Source organism: Ipomoea nil, unplaced genomic scaffold (genome assembly GCF_001879475.1).
Source record: "Ipomoea nil cultivar Tokyo-kokei standard unplaced genomic scaffold, Asagao_1.1 scaffold2701, whole genome shotgun sequence".
NCBI lineage: Eukaryota > Viridiplantae > Streptophyta > Magnoliopsida > Solanales > Convolvulaceae > Ipomoea > Ipomoea nil.
In genome coordinates, this window is record NW_017619129.1 from 1,543,439 (window position 1) to 1,567,071 (window position 23,633).

Here is a 23,633-nt window from a genome sequence, read left to right on the forward strand (position 1 = left end):
TATATATTATATCTTATCAACATGATTATATTACTAATTCCATTATGTATGCTGGGGCGGAGCCACTATGGGGCTGTGGGCGCAGCTGCCCCTACCCCACCCCGCCCCACCCCACCCCACCCCACCCCACCCCTTCTCTTTATATATTCCTAAATACTTTTTAATTTAACTAGATTAACTCTAAGTATTTTATATTAATTTAAATACAATAATACACAATTGAAACTTTTAGATTATATTAACTAGATAGTTCATAAAAATGAAATTTTCTTTTAAAATATTAAATAGATAGTTCAAATTGGTCATTTCGCTTTTAATTGCACCCAAAGTAGTCTTCTGACTATAGTAAAACACTAACAGGGCGTTTGGTTGAAGGAATTTTAAATTCCCTTCCCACTTAATTCCCACATAATTCCAAAGGCCACAAAATTCCCTTGTTTGGTTGAAAGGAATTGCAATTCCATGGAATTGCAATTCCCCCATTTTCATGGAATTAAAATCCCATGTCCCCCTTGGTATTTTAATTACTGGGATTTTAGGAAGAAAAAAAGATAGTGATGAGTCAAAATTACCCCTCCCTTTTTTAACCTAAAATTAATGTTTGACAACAACAATGGACATTTTGGACTCTATACTACTTATTCACTTTCAATTTCCATGTATACCAAACATTGGAATTGAAATTCCCAGTAATTCTATTCCTATCAACCAAACATTGGAATTTAAATTCCCACTTTATTCCAGTAATTCATCTCCCATGGAATTGCAAATCCTTTCCCACGTAATTCCCCCTCTCCAACCAAACGCCCTGTAAATTGCCAGTTTTACCCCTCATTTAAACACTCATCACTTAACACCAAAGCTAACATATGATCATTTTGACTTAAAATTCAATAGTCAAATAATCACTTTGGGTGCAATTAAAAGTCAAGAAACTAATTTGAGAAAAGATCATAGTCGGATGACCATTTTGAGAATTAACTCTATGTCAAAATTTCGCCAGAACATCATTTTGAATATGTACGACATATCCTTGTTAAAGATCAAGCCATTTGAGAATCGGAAGTCCTTCCTTGAAGATTAAGTTACATATAAGCACTTCATTAAAAAACAACTTACTTGAGTTTGGAAGCCTTTCAACAAAGAATGTCCTATAACATACCTTAGTGGAGAATCAAATGACTTCTCAGCTCGTATTCATGGATTGTACTCATTTACATTTGAATATTTGATACATATAACTTGTCACCAATACTTAGAATTTTTAATATAAATCAAAGTTTTTGTTTACAACAATAATAATAATCATCATCATCATCACAATAAAATGATCATATGAAAATAGTTGCTTCAATAATTAATGAGAATGAATCACATTCGTCCATAGCAAACATACAAGGTTGGTTTTTGGATTTTTGTGGCTCCGTTCTTATAAATAAATGAGGTCCAATCAAAAGTATAAACGCAATTTTTAAAATCAAACCATAAAAATTCTACTAACCTACTATCTCCAAAGTCGAAACAAACAAAACAAAAAAAAAAAAAAATTCCACTGAATGTTTAATTTGAGAATTTGCTTACAAATAATCGATGTAGATAATAATAATAATAATAATAATAATAATAATAATAATAATAATAATAATAATAATAATAATAATAATAATAATAATAATAATAATAATAATAATAATAATAATAATAAAATAAATAAATAAATAAATAAATAAAATAAATATGTGGCAATCCAGTCACTAAAAATTAGAAGTTAATATGTTAAAAATGTTAATTGTTCTTTTTTTTTTTTTTTTTTTTTTTTTTTTTTTGGGTTCAGTGGCTTATTTTGAGGTTATTTGAGTTCAGTGGCTTAATTGTTGTTTCCCAAATAGTTCAGTGTCTTATTTGTACTTTATCCATTTTTTTTAATATAGAGGTGTTTGGGGAAATCATTCTCAAAAACGTTAAGTAAAAATATTGTAAATTGCAATGTTTTCAGTGGTTTGGAAAAAAATTTTGCTTCAAACTGTTGAATAACCAAACACTTTCTTTAGCATTTTGATCTTTGGGTTACATCATATTTACCAATCGTCCAATATCTTTGGGTTATATTATAATTAAAAAATTTAAATTTTTAATACATCTAAATTCCTTAAATTAGGATTTTCTTTATCCATAATAATTTATTCAACAATAATGGTTGAACTAAATGAACACTGAGCAAAACACATAAAGGACGGGTACCGTTGATTCATTCATTGATCTTGTATATATGTGAATTCATTAAATATATTAGAACCCTTTGCAACAAAAATACTTGGTTACTATTTTAAAAAAATTTAGCAACAATTATAATAAATCTCATATATTACATTGTATTTATATACTATGAATTACATATTTAAATAAACAAATTCGACATTAAATTAGAACTTCTCATATATAATTTTGTATTGGTATATTTTTAAATATTTATTTAATTATAAACATGGGGCATTAATTCATTCGCGCAATGCATGTGTAAAACTAGTATATATATATATATATATATATATATATATATATATATATATATATATATATATATATATATATATATATATATATATATATATAAGCGAGTTTAGATAGCAAGTATCCAAAAAATGTTATGCAAACCCGACTTGAGTAATGTATATACTATCTAGCTACCCATCTGTCTAGGATCCAATTATAGGTACCCAAACCCTATATAACTGGAGGAGGTACCCACAAATACATGAATTTTAACTACCTACTATTGCCAATGCACTAATTCATCGATCATGGGTTTTAAAAATTAAAAAAAAAAAAAAAACAAAAACAAAAACAAAAACAAAAACACAAAAAGTGTCCTTTAAAAAATTTTTTCTTCCGTTCTCCACCCGCAGTCATAGGCCCATTAAAATAAAGCTTAGTGGGCTAATGGAATCTTGTCTCTTGGATCAGCCCAGATTTACTCTTGACGGATTGCCAGACCGGCAAATTATTGTGTGGACCATGGTTTACACAGTGCTGTGTGGATCATAACAAAAAATACATTTTTAATATACTAAATATATATTATTTATGTACTGAATGCCTATTCGATGACAGAGAAGAAGCAATTCTAGGAAAGAGAAAAATTGCAGAGAAAGATGCAAATCGCAGAGTCGGCGAACGAAGCAAATTGCAGAGTCGTGCTTCATAGATTGAAATCGCAGAAGAGAAAGGGAAACAATGGTCAATGGCCAGCGAAGGAAGGAAACGCACGCTAACACCGTTAAACTAAAGTTGAGAATTTTTTTTTGAGTTAATACCCAAAATCGTCCTCGAGTATAGTGGTTTTTCTCAATTTCGTCCTAAACGACTTTGGTGACCTAATATCGTCCCTGACTTTTGTGTTTCGCTCAATTTAGTCCCAGACGTTTATGTTTTTGCTCAATTTAGTCCCTCATTTGTTATTCTGTCCATTTGGTGTTAAATAAATAGACAATTCAGTAATTTTAATATTGGCATCTCTTTACTCATAGACATGTGAACTGCGAAATCCCTTTTTTTTTTTACGAATTACTCCCAGAATTACTCCTAAAACTGCGAATATAAAATTTGATTTGCAGGTCCGGGAGTAATTCTGGGTGTAATTCGTACAAGAAAGAGGAATTTCGCACTTCACAAGTTGAAAGTAAAGAGAGATCAATATTGACATTATTGAATTGTCCCTTTATTTAACACCAATTTTACGGAATAACAAATGGAGGACTAAATTGAGCGAAACACAAAAGTTTGGGACGATATTAGGTCACCAAAGTCGTTTAGGACGAAATTGAGAAAAACCACTATACTCGAGGACGATTTTGGATATTAACTCATTTTTTTTTTAAGATCAAACGGTGTAGTTTTGGACCATGATCCATGCAACTTGTGTGGACCATTGTCCATGCAATAACAATTGGAAGCTAAGGGGGTTGGTCCAAGTCTTGTTGGGCTAAAAAGACAAGCATGCATGGTGACCCAAAAAGACACAAAGGAGGAGAGAGAATAAGTTGTCAAGGCAGAATCGACGGGCCCAAGTAAGGGTGGTGAAGGAAGGAGGTTGACCTATGTCTTGTTAGGCTAGGAAGACAAGCATGCTTGGTGGCCCAAAAAGGCACAAAGGAGGAGAGAGAATAAGTTGTCAGCGCAAAATCGACAACAACCGACCAACGGCTGCCAACAGTGATTGAACCTAGGACCTCCAACACGACACACGCGTCTCAACCCACCAGGCCACACCATCTCTTGAGGAGGGGTGTAGTATAGAAGGTATGTACGTACATGGAGGGGGTGGTGATCGACCCCTACTGGATGTCACATGGCCAGCAAGGTTAGCCCATCGGACTCCCCGTGGCGTGGCGTGGCTAGCGGGGCCCAGCATCCCCCGACGCTGCAGCATCGACGAGGGGTGGTAGTAAGGGGTAGAGAGGAGTGGTAAAGAAGGTGGATGAGAAGTTTGAGACATGGGTGAAGACACGAAGCATACATGGAGACATGGAGGATTGATAGGGAAGACTAGCCGATGTTGTACACTTGTCAATAATCCGGAAGGCCATGTATACTATATAAGGCACCCTTCCCTCTCCTTGAAGGATCATCCCTTGGTTCACTAAATCCCCCCCCTCCCCCGGTTCAATGGCTTGAGGTTCTAACCTTTAGCTCATAGATTGCAATAGCATTATTATTTCGATTTCATTATTACGGCTGCTATTTGTACCCTTTTGGGTGATGTAATTTTACATTTATTTTAATTATATAATTTTACGATTATTTTTTTGTTTATTTAGCATTTTTATCACATTCTGCATGTTCATAACTAGTTATTCCGGAAAAAAAATAGTGGTCAAAAGGATAAGTAGTTGGAAACTGAGAGAAGAAAATAAAATTAATATACATAACGATTAATATATTACGGAGTATTATTATAGGAATATTAGTAATTATAAAAACGGAAATCAATATTATACTCGTATTACGATGAAGAAATAAAAAAAAGAAGGAAAAGTAAAGCGGTTACAAAACAACAAAATCATCGCTTTTTATCAATAAAATCGTCATAATATACGTTGCTATGTAAGTTATTATGTATAATAATTGATAGAATTAATTGATCAGAGTCTAAATCAACTCAATAATTGTAGATAATAAATAAGAACAAGGCAATATAGTTAATGAAGAATTTAGGATAAAGATTTTTTTAAAATTTCTTAAATAATTGTCTGTGTATTACAAGAGTTAGTAATAAGTGAACACGATACGTGTTGTTATAAAAAAAAAAAAAAAAAAAAAAAAGACTAATTATATAAACGGAAATTCTGTTTACACCACCTATTTTGCTATTTGCACCACCTATATAATAGGCCAAATAACTTTATAGGTGGTGCAAATAGCAAAGAAAAATCCTATTCACACCACCTATTTTGCTATTTGCACCACCATTAATAAATGTGGTCAAAAAGTAATATTTATTATTATTTTTTTTTAAATCAACATATTAAAAAAAAAAAAAAAAAAAAAAGAAAAAAAAAAAAAAAAAGAAGAAGGAGATCTGTCACCTTCTCCGGTGAGAAGGCAATCTGCCTTCTCACCGGAGAAGGGGCGGCGTTTCATTGTTTTTTTTTTTTTTTAAAAAAAAATTAATGAATTAAATTTTGAATTAATTAATTATTACTTAAATCTAATAAATACAGTTTTACTAAGGTGGTGCAAATAATATTTTGACTACCCATTAGGCTATTTGCATCACCTATGTATTTATTATAAATTACCACCTTTTTATACTTTTAATGTACTTTATACCTCATTTAAGTGGTGCAAATAGCAACACCCTTATATAAACTAATTCTTTTAACCAACCCTCTAAAAATAGGGTGGGTGTCCCTTGAGAGTGGTCTTTGCCCAATTGACCATCCGCCCTATGCTTGGAGGCCGACCTCATGGGTCCTTCGTGCTCCACCTGAGCCTAAGGTCGGTTAGCTAGCTAGCGCACCCGAACCTTACTCTTTGGGTCCTTTCTATCTTGGCATTTCTTCTTGAGCCGACTTGATATATCATGTATCCATCAATACTATTTTGTATAAGTAATTCATTAAGCTACTTCATAATAATAATAATAATAATAATAATAATAATAATATTAACATTAATTTGTTCCAGATAGTATTAGAGTTATAATCATAATAATAAATTAATAATTAATATTAACATTAATTTGGTCCAGATAATCAGATAGTATTACAGTTGATTTATAAATAAAAGTTATACTTTTGGTTCAATCTCATGTTAATTTGACTTTTAGTCTTTTTTTTTTTTTGTTATTATGTTTTTTTTTTTTTTTGGTTAAACCTTTAATTCCAGCTGACTTCTAAATTGACTAAATTTAGTATTTGACTTTAACATTTTACTATTTTAATTTTAGTTAAGTACCAATTTTGGTATAAAATCTAATCCATAAAACACTACACGTCACAAATTTTCAAATATCAAATATCAATTAAATACTCCGTCTGTCCCACTTTGTCTATCATGTTTATTATTTATTGGTCAAACCAACTCTTTATTATTTGTTTATTTTATTTAATAATTTTTAATTATTATTAAATTTAATTTTTGTGTTTAATATTATTTTAATGTAGTTTTTAAATATATAAATTTTATATATTAATATTAAATTTAGTAATATAAAAAATAAATTAAAAATAACTTTAATCAAGCTTCATTAATCGAATCCAACAAACAAAATGCCGGGGAGAGAATATTAAATTTTAATTATGCCAATTGATACATACAAGGCTCAACCGCTCAAGGCTGCGTGGCTCCAGTGTACGGAATATTAGTTAGTTGTTGCCCACTTCTATTATTTATTGAGTAATATTGTTCACCTCTCCAAAATGTTTCCTTCCTAAATTTTATTTTCCATATGTTACTATTTCATTGGATAATAATAGAGTCAATAAATTTATAGACCCCAATAATTATAAGTTAGGATAAGGGAATTTATGAGAAAACAGATTAAAAAGTAAAAATATTTTCCTTATTTATTATTTTATCTCCACTTCCTTTCATAAAAACTTCACAAATCTCTCCTTTCAACATTTTCCTTAAAGCATCATGTGTTGTACAATTTTTTTTGGGTTAATATCTGATTTGGTCCCTCGACTATACACATTTACTTAATTTTATCTCTGACTTTAAAAGTTACCCACTTTGGTCCTTTGACTATAAATTTCGTACCTAATTTGATCTCTCGTTACGAAAATTGTTAAGTGACTATTAAATTCAAGGGCGAAATTGAAATTTCAATAGTTAAGGCACCATTTTACATATTACTTCAATAGTCGAGGGACTAATTTAGGAAGTAACTCTTTTGAGAATTTTTTTTTTATGTCAACATTTTTCCCTTATTAATTTTTAAACTATAGTAATAGAATCACACTATGATCAAGCACTAATTGTCTTTTAACAGTTTTCCTAACAGAGGATTAATTTGGGTACAAAATTATATTCCTAATGTGTAAACCCATTACCCATGAACCAAAATCACTCTTAGTAATATTTTTATTATTTTACTTAATAATATAAACATTAATTAGGAAAAAAAAATCCTAAAATACAAAAACTCAAAATAAAATTATTGTAGTTTTAAAACAAAATATATAACTTATAAATGTATTTTAGAATAACCCCAACAATTTTAGAAACACTTCTAAAATATAAATCTTTTAAAAGTAAAATATTTTCCAATCATTCTTAGGAAATATTTAATAATAGGGAAAATGACACTTTTTCCCCCTGAGTTATATACCTATAGCATTTTCTCCCCCTAAATTATTGAAGTGGCTGTTTTCCCCCCTGAAATGTTAAATGGACATATTTACCCTTAAACTAAATATTTAATTTATTTTTTTTCCAACAAATTATGACCATAATTTGGTTCAAACTAAACAAACACTATAGCAACCAAACCGAAATATTCCAATTACAATTTAGAATCAAAATTCGAAATTTAGAGTTTATTAAAATCGTGAACCGGAACAGACGGTTCATGTTCCGAACTGAAAAAATAAAATACATTTATTGTTGAATTTAGACTATTTTAAAATAAAAAATAAAATTTTAAAATAAAGACAGTTCAAAATCGCGAATCAGATCCGGAATCGCCGGTTCACGGTTCAAGATTCAATTTTTTTGATACATAATTTTAATAAATTGACATTTAAATATTGGGTTCTAGATCTGAATTATAACCGTAAACTATTAATTCGATTGCTTTAGTATTCGGTTCAATTCAAACCAAACCGTGGTCATCCCTACGTATACGCAATAATTTGTTGGAGTAATAAAATAAATAAAATGTTTACTTTAAGGGTATAAATGTCAATTTAATATATTAGGGGGAAAAGGCACCACTTTTAGAATAATTGAGGGGGCTAATGTGCTTACCTAAATAATTGAGGGGGAAAAAGTGCTATAAGTATATAAGTCAGGGGTAAAAAGTGTCATTTTCCCTTAATAATATTTATATATTTTGTTAAGAAATATACAAGCAAGATTATAAGCTATTAAAATAATTTTATGATAATAATTGGAGGATGATGAGACGCAGGCGACCAATTACCGGCCCGGGCCCAATTTGCAGTATTCGAGCCGGCCCATACCCGGAACGAAAAGTCAGAAGTTGCAGTTTAGCTGCCCTTTTGGACAGGACAGAAGGGCAATTTCGGAATTTCACAGTGAGCGCAGCCCACCAAGTTGCGTTCTCTATAAAACTCAACGCCCCCCCTTCACATTTAAGATGCTTCCTAAACGCGTCTATACACACACCTATACATACAACGTTTATATATATATAAAATATAAATATATTTATCATTTCAATCAATATTCAACATATTGATATATATATATATATATTATATATATATTTATTTATATATATATGTATATATACAACCGAGCATATACATACAAAAAGATTCCAAGGCCTTCTCTTTCGGATTTCACCGCATCACCATATACACATATGGATGCATATGCAGACGTATATGTATATCTATAGCTGAGCTGTTAATCTCCTTGCTTGGGGGGTTTTTGTTTCTCAGGTACCTTTCTCTTTCCGGAAGATTAATCTTTTAGATTTTTTTTTTTCCTGTATACTAATTTGCACATGTTGAATTACTGTTATATTTGTAGGATTATGAAATATGTGTTTAAATTGTGAAATTAAGATATGAAATTATGCTGTTAGTTTTTTCTTTTTTTATAATTTTAGTTGGAGTTGTGTTGAAATTATTGATTTTGTACGATGGGGAGTTTAGGGGGACAATTGAAGTTGAGCATCTGCTGAAGTATCTCGATCTAGGGTTTTGTTTGAATTGTAAAAGGTTTTTGTTCTGATATTTGATTCGTTTCCCTTGAACTGATAGTGTGGAGGATTGGATTGGAACTGAACGCCAGATGGTAGTAAAATTGTGATCTAGGGTTTTGTTTTACCCATAAAGGTTTAATTTCTTTAAGGACTTGTATTAATTGTGGTTTCCACCAGGCAAGTAGTTCTTTGAAGTGAAAATTTTAAGATATGCTCAACATTGATCCTAATTTTATGAGCTATTTATTTCAAACATAGCTCCTCAGCCTACATAATTTTGAATTTGATTAGAAATTGCAATTTTTTTAAATAAACTTTATTTGGATAAGTGATTAGAAATGGACAGTTTTGGAATTCTAAAATATATGGCTTCTTTTATTATGCTTAAACTTGAAAAATATTAAAATTTATGAATCTTGGATAAATTGAAGGTTGAACATCGGCTCAAGTTAGTTTTATACTTTTGTGATCTAGGGCTTTGTTTGAATTTTAATACTTATTAAAAGAAGTTTTTGCTCTGACATTTAATAACACTCTAAGTATCCACTCATGTTGTTTTCCTAGCAAAATGATTAATTTGTTACTACTAAACTGAAACTCTTGAGGAATAGATTTATGTCAAATGGCATACCTTAATAAATATTTTTGTATGGGGTTTTGTTTTACCTTTATAGTTATTATATAACTTGGATAAATTGTGACTTCCACTAGCTAACTCATTCAAGTGAAGTTCTTTAGTTCTATATCATATCAAACGTTGATTTATTAATGAGTTTGGTATAATATAAGGTTTTTCAAACCTGCATACTTTTGAATTATTAAGGACATTTTTACAAATGCTTTGACAAGTGACTACAGATAGGCAACTTCAGAATTTTAATATATGTGTTCATGAGAAATCCTTAAACTTGAAATATATTAACTTTCATGAATCTTGGATATGCATTAGGGAACATCTGTGAGAAGAAAAATGCTTCTTGTTGTCCAGGTTGATTGATTTTATGCCGTTCAGTGAGTCAAGATAAATGGGTTATGTTATGGTTTGATCCCAGTCGAGCCCTGGTTTCTGCTTTAGTGGGTGTATGTGCAGATGGCAAGAGAAAGCAATTTTGGGCGCAAGCCTTACGGTAGGAGGAAGGTCCGATCTGAGTGCAAGGGTTCTGATGAATCTGATGAAGATTACATGGTTGATGAAAATGAATGTGATGAGTCAGAGGATGAATACTCTTCCTTTGCTGGGGATGAATCTGAGGAGATTCTAGGTGAATGTGAATATGAGGAAGAGGATGATGAGGAAGAGCTGGAGAGGAAGAAGGTTAAGAAGGTTGCTAGACAAAGAGAACCACAGAGAAAGAAAAACAGAGCTGTAAAACCAAGAAAAAGGAAAAGAGTTTCGTACAGGGAAGATGATGATGAAGATTATGACGATGATGATAATGATGAGGACTTCAAACCAGATGAAGTTTATGGTGTAGATGATGATGACGTTGAGTTGCCCGTAACAAAAGGAAACAAGAAGTTGGGCAGGGCACGGTTGCATAAGGACATTTCCAAAGGGGAAGAAGATGATGAAGAAGATGAGCTACCCATGGCGAAAGGGAATAAGAAGTGGGGCAAGCCACAGTTGCGCAAGAGCATTGCCAAAGGGGAAGAAGAAGAAGAAGATGATGATGATGTTGAATTCACACTAGATGAAGTTTATGGTGCAGATGAAGATGAAGATGAGTTGCCCATGACAAAGAGGAACAAGAAGGTGGGGAAGTCACGGTTGCACAAGGGCATTGCCAAAGGGGAAGAAGAAGATGATGATGTTGAATTCACACTAGATGAAGTTGATGGTGCAGATGAAGATGAGTTGCCCATGACAAAGAGGAACAAGAAGGTGGGGAAGTCACGGTTGCACAAGGGCATTGCCAAAGGGGAAGAAGAAGAAGAAGATGATGTTGAATTCACACTAGATGAAGTTGATGGTGCAGATGAAGATGAGTTGCCCATGACAAAGAGGAACAAGAAGGTGGGTAAGTCACGGTTGCACAAGGGCATTGCCAAAGGGGAAGAAGAAGAAGAAGATGATGTTGAATTCACACTAGATGAAGTTGATGGTGCAGATGAAGATGAGTTGCCCATGACAAAGAGGAACAAGAAGGTGGGAAAGTCACGGTTGCACAAGGGCACTGCCAAAGGGGAAGAAGAAGAAGATGATGATGATGAATTCACACTAGATGAAGTTGATGGTGCAGATGAAGATGAAGATGAGTTTCCCAAGACAAAGAGGAATAAGAGGGTGGGAAAGTCACAGTTGCACAAGGGCATTGCCAAAGGGGAAGATGATGACGACGACGATGATGAAGAATTCACACCAGATGAAGTTGATTGTGCAGATGATGAAGAAGATGAGTTTCCCATGACAAAAAGGAACAAGAAGCTGGGAAAGACACAGTTGCACAATGGCATTTCCAAAGGGGAAGAAGATGATGATGTTGGATTCGCATCAGATGAGGTAGATGAGGTTGATGGTGTAGATGAAGAAGATGAGTTGCCTATGGAAATGGGGTATGGGAAGTTGGGCAAGTCACGGTTGAGAAAGGGCATTGCAAAAGGGGAAGAATATGATGATGATGATAATGATGATGATTATGAATTTACACCAGATGAGGTTGATGACTTGGAGGATGAAGAAGATGAGTTGCCCAAGATGAAAGGAGGTAGGAAGTTGCACAAGGGCATTGCTAAAGGTGAACAGAGTAAGACAACCTCTAAAGTCTCAAAGAAGATCAAAAGGGGGAAATCTAGAAATAAATGTGGAGTAAAGAAGAAAGAGAGAGTCGATGAAAAGGGGAAGATAAATGACATGAGCTCACTGGAAGCAAAGAATAAGATCATTGTAGAAGGGAGAAGAAACAAAAGGCTTATTGTACATTCTGATTCAGATTCTGTGAGTTCTGGGCCATTGGACTATGAATACACTATTTCTGAAGAAGAGAGAGAACAAGTCAGAGAAGCCACTGAATTTTGTGGAGGCTTGACTGGTAGCTGGAGGTGTCCAGCGATCTCAAAGAATTTAATGGAAAAAGAAACTCCACGGTTACAAAAGAAGCGTTCAAAAAGAAAAGATAAGGAGAAGGTAGAAGAATGGAAGACTGAAGCAGGAAAGCAGGTTTGTGGAATTTGTTTGTCTGAAGAAGGTAAAAGGAGAGTCCGAGGAACATTGAATTGTTGCAGCCACTACTTCTGCTTTGCTTGCATCATGGAGTGGTCGAAAGTTGAATCCCGTTGCCCCCTCTGCAAGCAAAGATTTGTTACAATCAGTAAGCCTGCAAAATCAAACGCTGGCTTTGATTTGAGGACTGTGGTTATTCAAGTCCCTGAACGCGATCAGGTAGTCTATTCAGTGTTTTAAAAAAAATAAAATTGTTGAGGTTTCTTGTTTCATTTCCTTATGTTTTTTGTCATGTGGTTATGTGTAGGTCTATCAACCATCTGAAGAGGAGCTTAGAGGGTATCTTGATCCATATGAAAATGTAATTTGTACTGAATGTCAACAAGGTGGAGATGATGCTCTTATGCTACTGTGTGATCTCTGTGATTCGCCTGCTCATACTTATTGTGTTGGTCTTGGGCATGAAGTACCAGAAGGTAATTGGTACTGTGAAGGCTGTAGGCCTACTGCTCTTGAGACCCAACAAAACTTGAATCTTACACCTGAGAATAGAACAAGCAACAACTTCTCTGTTGGATCATCCCCTGTGACCAATGTGAGGGAGACTTTTGATTTAAATGAGATGTATGTACCGGAGGCACCATTAACACAAGAAGCTTGCCATGTTCCGTCGCCCAGAATTGGTCAGGCTGCTTTATCGGCTTCTGGTTCTGTGGCATCCACTGTTTCTGACAGGAGAAGGATACAGCGTCAAATACACCAAATTCTTATTAATAATGGTAGAATGAGACAGATAGATAATAGAACTACTGGGGCAATGACTAGTGTGACAGGGAATTATCTTTTTGGCTCTCAAATTGGTCAAATTAGGGAGTTAGCACCTCAACCTGTAGTAGCAGCATTAGAGAGGGCACCCCGTACTTTTCTTCATGGAAGAAGGTTACAGGAGAATATGAATGCTTTTGCTACAACATCCAGCCATTTGAATGAGCAATCAATTCAAAACCAACCCTCTACATCAGTTCAGAGCTCATTTAGTGGATTATTCCAAGGTGAATTTGGAGCGGTTAACTCAGATATCGGCTCAGGTCTGGTTCATCAGCAACTCCATCCCTGCAGTAGCAGACCTAACATTGTGCCTGATGCTAGCACATCTCCTTATCAGTTTAGAGAGGTGAGCTCCTTTAACATAGAAAAGCATCAGCAGATTAAGTCATTTGTTTAAAGTGATTAAAAAAGCTTGTCCAGGGATTAGGGTTTAGGAATTAGGTGTATTTGGTTTAAAGTTTCCTTCTACAGCTTGCAATAAATAATTCATAGAAATAGATGTCATGTTAAAAATGCAAACTACATGTCACAAAAAGGAGAACAAGTAGTAACAAAATGTGAAAAATTGGCAACCATTTTATTTTATTATGTAATAAGAAAAATCATATTATAATGCTTACCCCAAAGTGGAAAAAAGACCTATCACAATATAATGCCCATGTTGAAGATGAACTGGTGTATTTTTTATAGAACAAGGATTGTCATAAGAAGATAATATGCTGATATATGAGTGCATTTTAAGGGGCCTTAAGCTAAGTGTTCTAATTAGTCTCTCAAAATTATTCTGTATAACTAAATTCCTATTGTTTGTGAAACATTTATTTATTTAGCTATTATTATTATTATTATTATTATTATTTTACATTTACTCGACTTGGTAGCGGTGCCAAAGTGCATCAAGATTTGGTTGCATAAATACTAATCATACCCTGCTTCTTTATAGGCTACAGTACCTTCAAGGACATGGCATGGAGGTTACAATCACCATTTTAGCTAAAGCCAAGTGAATTGCAGATATCCTCAGAATCTCGGAAATTTGTGGACAGGACAGTGAAGTATCTTATATCATACATGAGGTCATTGCATGCCTTATTTCAAATTATTTTTTTAACGGGGTACAGTGAACAACATTGTGTCCTTGTTGATGGAATAGCGATCAGGGGAAGAGTGTTGTGTCGTTATTGATGGAATGAATAGCAAGCAATCAATCCGATCTGAGAATGGCATTGCTCACATTTGACTCTGTTGCAAACAACCATTTTCTTAGTGTAGTATTTTCTTTCCATATTTTTTCCCCCTACAATGCCCGCCATAATTGATTGATTGTCAATTATGTTCTCCTGTTGTTTATTGCATTGCCTTCAACTTTCATTCATGGATGGATATTGGATGAGGATGGACATGAGAAGCCTCTGTGTAATTTAATTAATGATTTTACAGTTTGATTGATAGATAGTTTGTTAATATAGACAGACAAGCCAGCAGCCTCTTTACAATTTATTCATTTACTTACCAGTGGGGTTTGTTATATTATAAAACCATGCCAAATAATAAAAAGATTGTCACTTGTTGTACACACCACCCCCCACCTAGAGCAGTCAAAATGGGTTTAGCTTACCAAGCTAGCCTGTCTCGCCCCACCAAAAAGGCGGGACAAACTTTTTGAATTTTATGGCCCGTATTTTGACAGGCGTGGGTGGGTCTCACCCCGTCAGCCCGTTTCGACAGCTATACACCCATCTTTCCAAGTCAGGTTTGTATAAAAATAGTAGAAGTATTATTCCCCTCCATCTGTGTATTCTTCATTCAATCAGCAGCAATCATGAGCCATGAAAAGAAAGGAAAGTGCTAGAGAGAGAGCATAAAGCATGGAACTGATATGAAAAGTAGGTATATATCAGTTGGGCAGGCCACCTAACAGAACAGCTAAATTCTTCTACAGGTGCATAACTTACAATTATCACCAACTCTTCTTATTCTGTTGTGGATTGAATGATTCCTTCCCCATATTATATTGATTTTGGCATAAATCCCCTTCCTTAACTTAACACAAAGAGAGAAGCCATCTGGGCAGTATGATGTGTAAACTTGGGAATGAATCCTCCTCCACATGCATCATCTTCAGCATCCACTCCTTCCACACTTGATAAGCTAGCTAGCTAGCTGCTGTCATCAACAATGGTGGACAACAATAGCCCTTGAACAAACTCGCTCCGCTTCGCCTTCTCCTCTTTGTCCTTGGTTGACAAGAGAGGTTGTTGCCCAACTTTTCTGTATAATTAGTAAAACAAAAATATTAAATTATTGATTGATTACGAAGCAACAGGGAGAGATGAGCAAGACTGCCAACCAATTGCTCAAGGAATTTTTTTTTTTAATTTTTTGGCTGACGAGAGAAACCCCACAACCCTTTTGGGTGTTGGTAAGTCACGCCTCACGACCCTAGCCAGCAAAGAACCACAAGGAAGTAAAACCAACCTAAGTTACCTATAGCTGACTGGCTCAAACCAAGTGGACAAGGATTCGAACTCGTGACCTTGTGGTTACAAGTGTGGATCTCTTGCCATCTTGGCTGGGGTTACCCCTCAAGGAAATATTTACTACTAGATTAACCTTTGCATGAATTGAGGAAAGTATAATTAGATGCAATCTAATTTAGTACCCTACCAGCCTAGCTCAGGAGGCAACCCACTAGTTATGCCAGAAGGCAAAGATAAAGAAACATCAAAGAGGATATGAGATGCAGTTCCAGAAGAAGGGGGTCTCTTGAATTAAAGCCACCTTTAGAAACATGCATAGTAGCATTCCCAAATTATGTCATAGTAAGTAGATAAAGGGAGTAAACCATGGGTTGAAGCCCTAGAGGACCGACCATTGTGCTGCACATTCCAGAATAAAATAGAAACTGACTCCTCTATTTAAAAAAGAAAAAAAGATAAGCTCGACAAGGGGCCGGTCAAGAATTTCCGTGAGCTAGAGTGGTTTATTCACCTTAGGTGTGGGTTCTTATAAGCTTATTTGCAGTATTCCCTTTTATTGTTTACATATGTTTTAAAGCATGAAGAAAGCGTTGCTAGCAATGAGAAGTGAATATGAACTTGGTTTTGGTGGGTTATGATTAAGATAAACGGAGGGATCTCATTCTCATAGTTAATTGGTATTGAGTGTCCTAAAGCCTCAAGAATAAAGAATATGGCCTTGTTTGGTAACATAGTTAGCTTATTAGCCAATTTTTGCTTATTTGACCACTATTAGTTGTTTCACTTGATTAAACAATCAATAAAGCGTTTGATTAATTAGCTTTTTGTAATATTTTATTGTTCCATAATGCTAAAATTCAAAAAGCTGCTCAAAGCAACTTTTTCAATAAGCTTTTTAAGAAAATCATTTTGCATGTAATCAACTATCAACTAACAACTAATTTACCAAACATCTGCCTAAAGTCAACTAATGCTATCAACTAGTCAAACCCACTAACCCAATCAGCTAACAGCTATTTACCAAACACCCCCTATATCTGTGTTGAATCAAATATATGAGAGATAAGACTAAGCACTATATCACAAAATCACTTCCCGGTAATAATTTATCCTTGACATAGGTTCTACTTTCATTTGACAAAGGAAAAGGGAAGTGCAATGGCATTGAAGTCACAAGATATCTAAAATTCCTCAAAATTTTAAAATGCTGCAATATCTTTTAATATAGAAGCAAAGGGAAGCATCATCGAATATATATATATTTTATCCAATGCTTAATAACCAGAGATGTCAATTGTAGAAAACAACTTTCTGATAGATGTGATGACATAAGATTTACAAACATAGAAACCCATTCTCAATTTCATCTTACAACAAAAGTAGTGTGTCTCAAGGCAACAACTCCCATAGTTGCAGTTAATAATGATAAATGTTCATTTGAAGTGAACTTCTTTGGCCTAAGAAATTTCTATTGCATCACATTAGAACACATTTTACAGAACAGTTCTAAGCAGAGTCAAATTTATTTCCAAAAACATGCACCAATGCGATAAACGCCTAAAATCTTCGTAGTGTTTTAACTTTTAATCAGTTAAAGACTGAAAATAGAATGAAAGACAATCCAAACTAGTGAAAAGTTGAAGTGATATGGTCACATTTCTGTTCATCAGCCAAAAAACATATCAGAATAAAGACCACAAAACAGATATTCAAGAATTCCAATAATGGAAATTGAAAGATATAATCGGCAAAAGAAATTTTAAATTTATAAAGCGCATACCTTTCTGAAACACATTTTGATGTGCTCTCCTTGGCCAAGACTGTTTCAAGAATAGAGTGCGCCTGAGCACTCCCAAAATCATCAGCCATTGGTAAAATAAACGATGACAACAATGGGTCTGGTGCAGAACTACTCGAGGAAACTGTACGGGAAGACCCTCCTAGGAAAGGCTGCAAATTTCCTTCTCGCAATTCCCTCCTTAACAATGAAAGCGTTGAGTGAGAACTACCCTTACGTGATTTCTTCTTGCGCTGCATGTAAGTTCAAGTCAAGGAACTCAATTCACGGTGACTACTGTACAAAGAGTTCTAGATCTTCAGCACATAACCTCTATGTCCTACAGGCGTTTCAAGTTAAGTTCAAGAAAAACTATAAGAAAATAGGAATAACTTTTAGTGCAAACTAAATAAAGGATATTTTGAAAATATTCCCATGTTGCAATGTTATGTGTGAAACCATATCAACCCCCACTCTCATCGCACAAACTGGACACACCTGTACAGAAAAGTTATTTGTAAGCATGATGCTTCAAAAAGGTATCCTTTCGCCTCTAAACCTCTGCTTGATAATATAACTACAAGAAATTCAGAGGGAGCGAAGGATAAGGAAAAATCCATATATTCTTACTCTCCAGTTTACATCTTAAAAATAGAGTAAGAAGAATATGCATATTTACACCATTTTAGGCAAGAAATTCATCACATCTTTTCTCGGGACCTAAAGGATATCTATCTATTTAAAGTATTAAAAGAAAAACTTTACATAAGGATTCATAGCTGAATAAATATAAACAACCACTAAAACTTCCAGAAACAAACCACAAATCTCAACAACGTAATCAAGACTAAAACTTTACATATTGACATTACCATAAGTTTCCAAATTCATAATATTTCCCACACACACACACAGACAAAAAAGATGATTATGAATTGAACAGAAGGTGAATATATACCCCATTCTTGGCCTCGAGAGGATGCTCATCATCAATATGGAAACATAATCCGACAATATCAAAATACTCGGAACAAAACGGGCATGGAAATTCCTCTCTGATATCATCGTCAACCATGTCAATTTCCTCGAAACCCATCAACATTTCCGCATCAAAACCTTCCCATTTCATCCCTACCACAGTAACTCCGACACATAAATGATACAATCGCACCAAAATCCAATCTTTACCATTCAACAACAAATAAATAAACAAAAAATAAATACCCAGATGAAAATTTTGTCAGCAAGGGCACAGAAATTTACCAGATCGAGGCTGAAACGCGGAGTGATAACGTCTGGAGGCAGAAGATAGACGAGCCGACCAAGAATCAGCATCCATGGCTACTGATTAATTAATCAGTGATCAACAAAAATCGAACAGGCCAATAGGATTACAGAAACAGAGGCTCGATTGAAGAGTGGTGGTGAGGGAGAAGGCAGTGGTGGTGAAGATGGCGAAAAAACAAAAAAATATGGCGAGAGAGAGCAGAAGAGGCCTTCCTGACTCCTCTACGGTTTTTTTTGATTATTTTCTTTTTTCTTTTTTTCCAGTCTGAAGAGGCCAATCGGATTACAGAATAAGGATTTCTTTTTATTTTTGATTTTCAAACTTTTTTCAATGCCTCAAAAATTAGAAATATTCTCTTCTCCCAAAATCCCCAATTCCAAAGACTCCCCACATCCCGATCTGATAAAATATTTAAAAAAATGTAAATTACGGTGACTCAATGGCTCGACAGACAGAATCAAATGTCGGTACACACAAAGAATCTGTCCACTTTAAGTATAATCCCAAAGTTCAAACCTGATCTCTTCTTTTAAATACTGTATACGGGATGAGAACTGATTATATTGTATTTACTGAACTTAATTACAATGAGATCAGATGATGTGAATATATAGAATAGAGAGTCACAGTGTGACAATGATAAGAAGTAGAGAGTCACAGTGTGACAATGATAAGAAGTTCTAAACAGACTCATATACATAGAGTCCTAATACTTCCCCTCAAGCACAGTGTATACTAGTAACTTGTAGCTTGTCCCTTAAGGATGAAAATCTAGGTTCAGGCAGAGCTTTGGTGAAGATATCAGCAAGTTGATCTTTTGTGGAGATGAAGTTGGCTTGGATATCGCCCGAAGCTACTCGATCACGAACAAAATGATAATCAATCTCCACATGCTTGGTGCGCGCATGAAAGATTGGATTGGCACTCATATATGTAGCTCCTAGATTATCACACCATAAATTTGGAATGGAAATACCCGGAATCTGTATCTCACGCAGTAATGACATAATCCATAGAACCTCAGCACAAACATCTGCAAGAGCTTTGTATTCAACCTCAGTGGATGACCTGGCAACAGTTCTCTGTTTTTTGCAAACCCATGATATAAGATTACTCCCCAAGAAAACAGCAAAACCACTCGTGGATTTTTGATCGTCAGGACAACCAGCCCAATCAGAATCAGAGAAAGCATGAATGTCTCTAGATGAACACCGTCGTATGCGTAAACCATGATCGACTGTTCCCTTAACATACCTGAGTACCCGTTTGAGCTGCTCCCAGTGTGATATGGTAGGAGCTTGCATATGCTGGCATAACAGATTAACTGCAAAGGATAGGTCAGGTCGTGTAACAGTGAGATATTGAAGTGCTCAAGCTAGACTCCTGTACTGTGTGGGATCATCATATAGATCTGAATTGAAGGGGACAGTTTTCGAGACAGAGATAGGTGTAGAAAGGGGTTTGCATTCAGACATTCCAGCCCGTTTTAAAATATCATTCATATACCGTTGTTGAGATAAAATAATCCCATTGTCACACTTAACTGTTTCAATACCCAGAAAGAAATTTGGTTCACCAAGATCTCTGATTTTGAATGTAGCAGACAGTTTGGACAAGAGCTGAAACATAATACCCTGATCACTTCCCATTACAAGAATGTCATCCACGTACACCAATAGATAAACCAAAACAGAGTCTTTAGAGTAATAGAACAGAGAGACATCTGTCTTGGATGCTTGAAAACCAACCGATAGTAAGAACGTATGTAGTCGATTAAACCAAGCTCTGGGAGCTTGTTTTAACCCATACAGAGATCTTTTTAACAAACAAACATGATTCGGGAAGTTAGCATCAATATAACCAGGGGGTTGCTTCATATAAACTGTTTCAGCCAGATTACCATTCAGAAAAGCATTATGAACATCTAGCTGTTTGATAGACCACCCAGATGATAAAGCTAGAGGTAGAAGGAGTCTTACAGTCGTAGGCTTTACCACTGGACTAAAAGTGTCGAAAAAGTCCTGACCTGGAACCTGATTAAAACCTTTCGCAACCGGCCTGGCTTTATGCCTTTCAATAGCACCATCAGCCTTTCTCTTCGTACGAAACACCCATTTACAGCCAATAATATTCATACCTGCAGTGGGTGGAACTAGAGACCATGTGTGGTTATGCAGGAGAGCATTGAATTCTTGGTCAATGGCTTCACGCCACTCAGGATATTTGACAGCTTGAGAGTGACATGTGGGTTCCGTGGGATGCACATGAGCTGCTAGAGCAAAAAGATGAGCATCTGCGTTGCTGCGAGTGGCCATAGAGTGAGTACGGACATTGGGCCTGATGGACCGCCCACGTGGACGGCCTCGCCGGCGAGCAACAGGCTCCATAGGATCACCCGACGAGGCAGCCTGTCCGGGATCCACAGCTGGTTCAAATGAAGCAGGTAGTGGCGGTTCTGGCGGCTCATCATTGGACACGACAGGAATAGGTGTGCTGTGACTGAGAACAGATTCCGCCCAAGGTCCAGAAAACGGAATAGATAGATCCTGCAAAGAAGTTTTAGTAGCAAAGGGGAAAACTTCTTCATCAAATCTGACATGCCTGCATGTGTAAATCTTATTAGTATGTAAGTCCATGCATCTGTACCCCCTAAATGACTCAGGATAACCTAGGAAGACACATGGAGAAGACCTGTATGACATCTTATGACGATTATATGGTCAAAGATGAGTGTAGCATAAACACCCAAAGACACGAAGAAAAAGATAGGAAGGAGGGGATTTATGTAACAGGAGATGAGGACTGGAGTTATTTAATACAGAAGATGGCATTCTGTTAATTAAATAAACAGCAGTCTCAAAGGCAAAATCCCAAAATTTCAAAGGAACAGAGGCATGAGCTAGAAGAGCCAGACCAGTTTCAACAATGTGACGATGTTTTCGTTCAACACAACCATTCTGTTCATGTGTATAGGCACAGGATTGTCTATGTTGAATTCCTAATTGAACAAACGAAGAATGCAACTTTTTGTACTCAGCACCTAAATCAGACTGAATGGCCTTTATTTTGCAATTAAAGGACCGTTCAACAAGAGTACGAAATTTATCAAAGATGCCATAGAGATCAGACTTTAATTTCATAGGGAAGAACCATGTATAACGGGAATAGTCATCCACAAAGATCACAAAGTAACGGAAGCCAGATGTAGATAAAGTGGGCACAGGACCCCAAATGTCTGTGTAAATAAGATCTAGTACATGAGAACTAGAGGAAGCAACACGAGGGATGGGAAAACGGGCAAATTTGCCTAATTGACACGCATTGCATAAAGAATTAGTACAACGAATATTATCACGAGATCCACTAACTAAACAAGATCGAAGTATATGGCTAAGAACACGGTTATGAGGATGACCCAGACGATTGTGCCAAGTGGAAGCCGAGGCACGAGCGGAAAGAAACGCTGACGGAAACGAACTAGGTAATGGAAGTGTGTATAGTCCCCCAGAACTATTGCCCCGAAGAAGTATTTCCTTGGTATTGATATCCTTCACAACAAAAAAAGAGGGGTGAAACTCAAAAAAGACTTTATTATCGGATGCAAACTTCTGAACAGATAATAAAGAATTAGACAAACGTGGAACGTGAAGTATATCAGACAATGTGAATGATCTAGAAGGGGTATTAAAAGAAGCATGACCAACATGACTAATAAATAAACCCATACCGTCACCGACACGCAAGGTGTCATTGCCAACATATTCTTCTGAGGTGGTCAAAGCAGAAATGTCCGGAGTAACATGATTAGTTGCCCCTGTATCCGGGATCCATGTCTGAGGAGTACCAACATTTGAATTATCTTGATATGTTAGATTGGCCTGAGGTGGGGAATCATACCGGTTATAGCATACATGAGCCTCGTGACCAGTCCGCCTACATATCTGGCACTGAACCTGATTGCCACCACTGTTGCGTCCGCGACCGCGGCCACCTTGCTGTTTACCGCCACCACCACGATTGGACCCGCCGTTGCCACCGCCTGCTCGTTGACCGCCGCCACGGTTCTGACCTCCGCGACCTGATCGGCCGCCACCGCGCTGAACAGCAAGAGCCGCCGGAGCACCGCCGTAATCACGGCTGGCGATAAATTCATGGGCGCCGAGGAAGTCCGCCAACTCCTGGAGCGTGACCGGCTGCCCACGGACGGCAAGAGACGCGGTGAGGGCACGGAATTCCGGTCTCAAGCTGCGAAAAACAAAGAGATTCTGATCGTCGAGGGAGACGACGCGACCGGCGAGGGTGAGCTCTTCAACAATCACCTGAGCTCGCCCGATGTAATCCGCAACCGACGAATCACCCTGGTCCAGTCCCTGCAACTGGCCGAGAAGGTTTAACGCGCGGGCGCGGGAGGAAGACGACAACGTCTGAACAATGGCCTCCCAAAGGGCACGACTCGTGCGACGTCCGACGGCGATTGGCATGACCTCGTCAGAGAGGGAGGAGACAAGCATGGACAACAATGCTTGATCTTGACGCATCCAAACAGCATAGGCGGGGTTCGGCCGTGGCATAGCGTCGGCGGTATCGGCGTCGGCAGGAAGAAGAACAGCCGGTGAGGGTTTCGTACCATCAACAAACCCCATTAGGTCATGCCCGTGAAGAAACGGGACGACTTGCGTACGCCAGAACAAATAATTCTTGTA

At 36.1% G+C, this 23,633-nt stretch overlaps 2 protein-coding genes across 7 annotated transcripts; one reads left to right on the top strand and one right to left on the bottom strand.

The window, feature by feature from the left end:
* The first annotated feature begins 8,973 nt into the window (after positions 1 to 8,973).
* On the top strand, positions 8,974 to 14,723 carry LOC109155376 (ABC transporter F family member 4-like). Of its 5 annotated transcripts, none has more exons than XM_019303055.1 (5): positions 8,974 to 9,131; positions 10,347 to 11,112; positions 11,242 to 12,776; positions 12,865 to 13,731; positions 14,329 to 14,723. In XM_019303055.1, the coding sequence occupies exons 2-5, from the start codon at positions 10,488 to 10,490 to the stop codon at positions 14,380 to 14,382; spliced, it is 3,081 nt and encodes a 1,026-aa protein (XP_019158600.1). In that variant the 5' UTR covers positions 8,974 to 9,131; positions 10,347 to 10,487; the 3' UTR covers positions 14,383 to 14,723. The 5 variants fall into 5 exon arrangements, with proteins under 5 accessions (XP_019158600.1, XP_019158602.1, XP_019158601.1 ...); XM_019303057.1 differs by having other exon boundaries at positions 8,977 to 9,131; positions 10,347 to 11,543; positions 11,682 to 12,776; XM_019303056.1 differs by having other exon boundaries at positions 8,977 to 9,131; positions 10,347 to 11,499; positions 11,632 to 12,776.
* A 420-nt stretch (positions 14,724 to 15,143) lies between these two features.
* LOC109155378 (protein DEHYDRATION-INDUCED 19 homolog 3-like) lies at positions 15,144 to 19,197 on the bottom strand. 2 transcript variants are annotated; one of them, XM_019303059.1, is made up of 5 exons: positions 18,906 to 19,195; positions 18,601 to 18,773; positions 18,063 to 18,140; positions 17,646 to 17,902; positions 15,144 to 15,656 (listed from the first exon to the last, which is right to left on the bottom strand). In XM_019303059.1, the coding sequence occupies exons 1-5, from the start codon at positions 18,979 to 18,981 to the stop codon at positions 15,545 to 15,547; spliced, it is 696 nt and encodes a 231-aa protein (XP_019158604.1). In that variant the 5' UTR covers positions 18,982 to 19,195; the 3' UTR covers positions 15,144 to 15,544. The 2 variants fall into 2 exon arrangements, with proteins under 2 accessions (XP_019158604.1, XP_019158605.1); XM_019303060.1 differs by lacking the exon at positions 18,063 to 18,140 and having other exon boundaries at positions 17,646 to 17,896; positions 18,906 to 19,197.
* Positions 19,198 to 23,633: the final 4,436 nt, after the last annotated feature.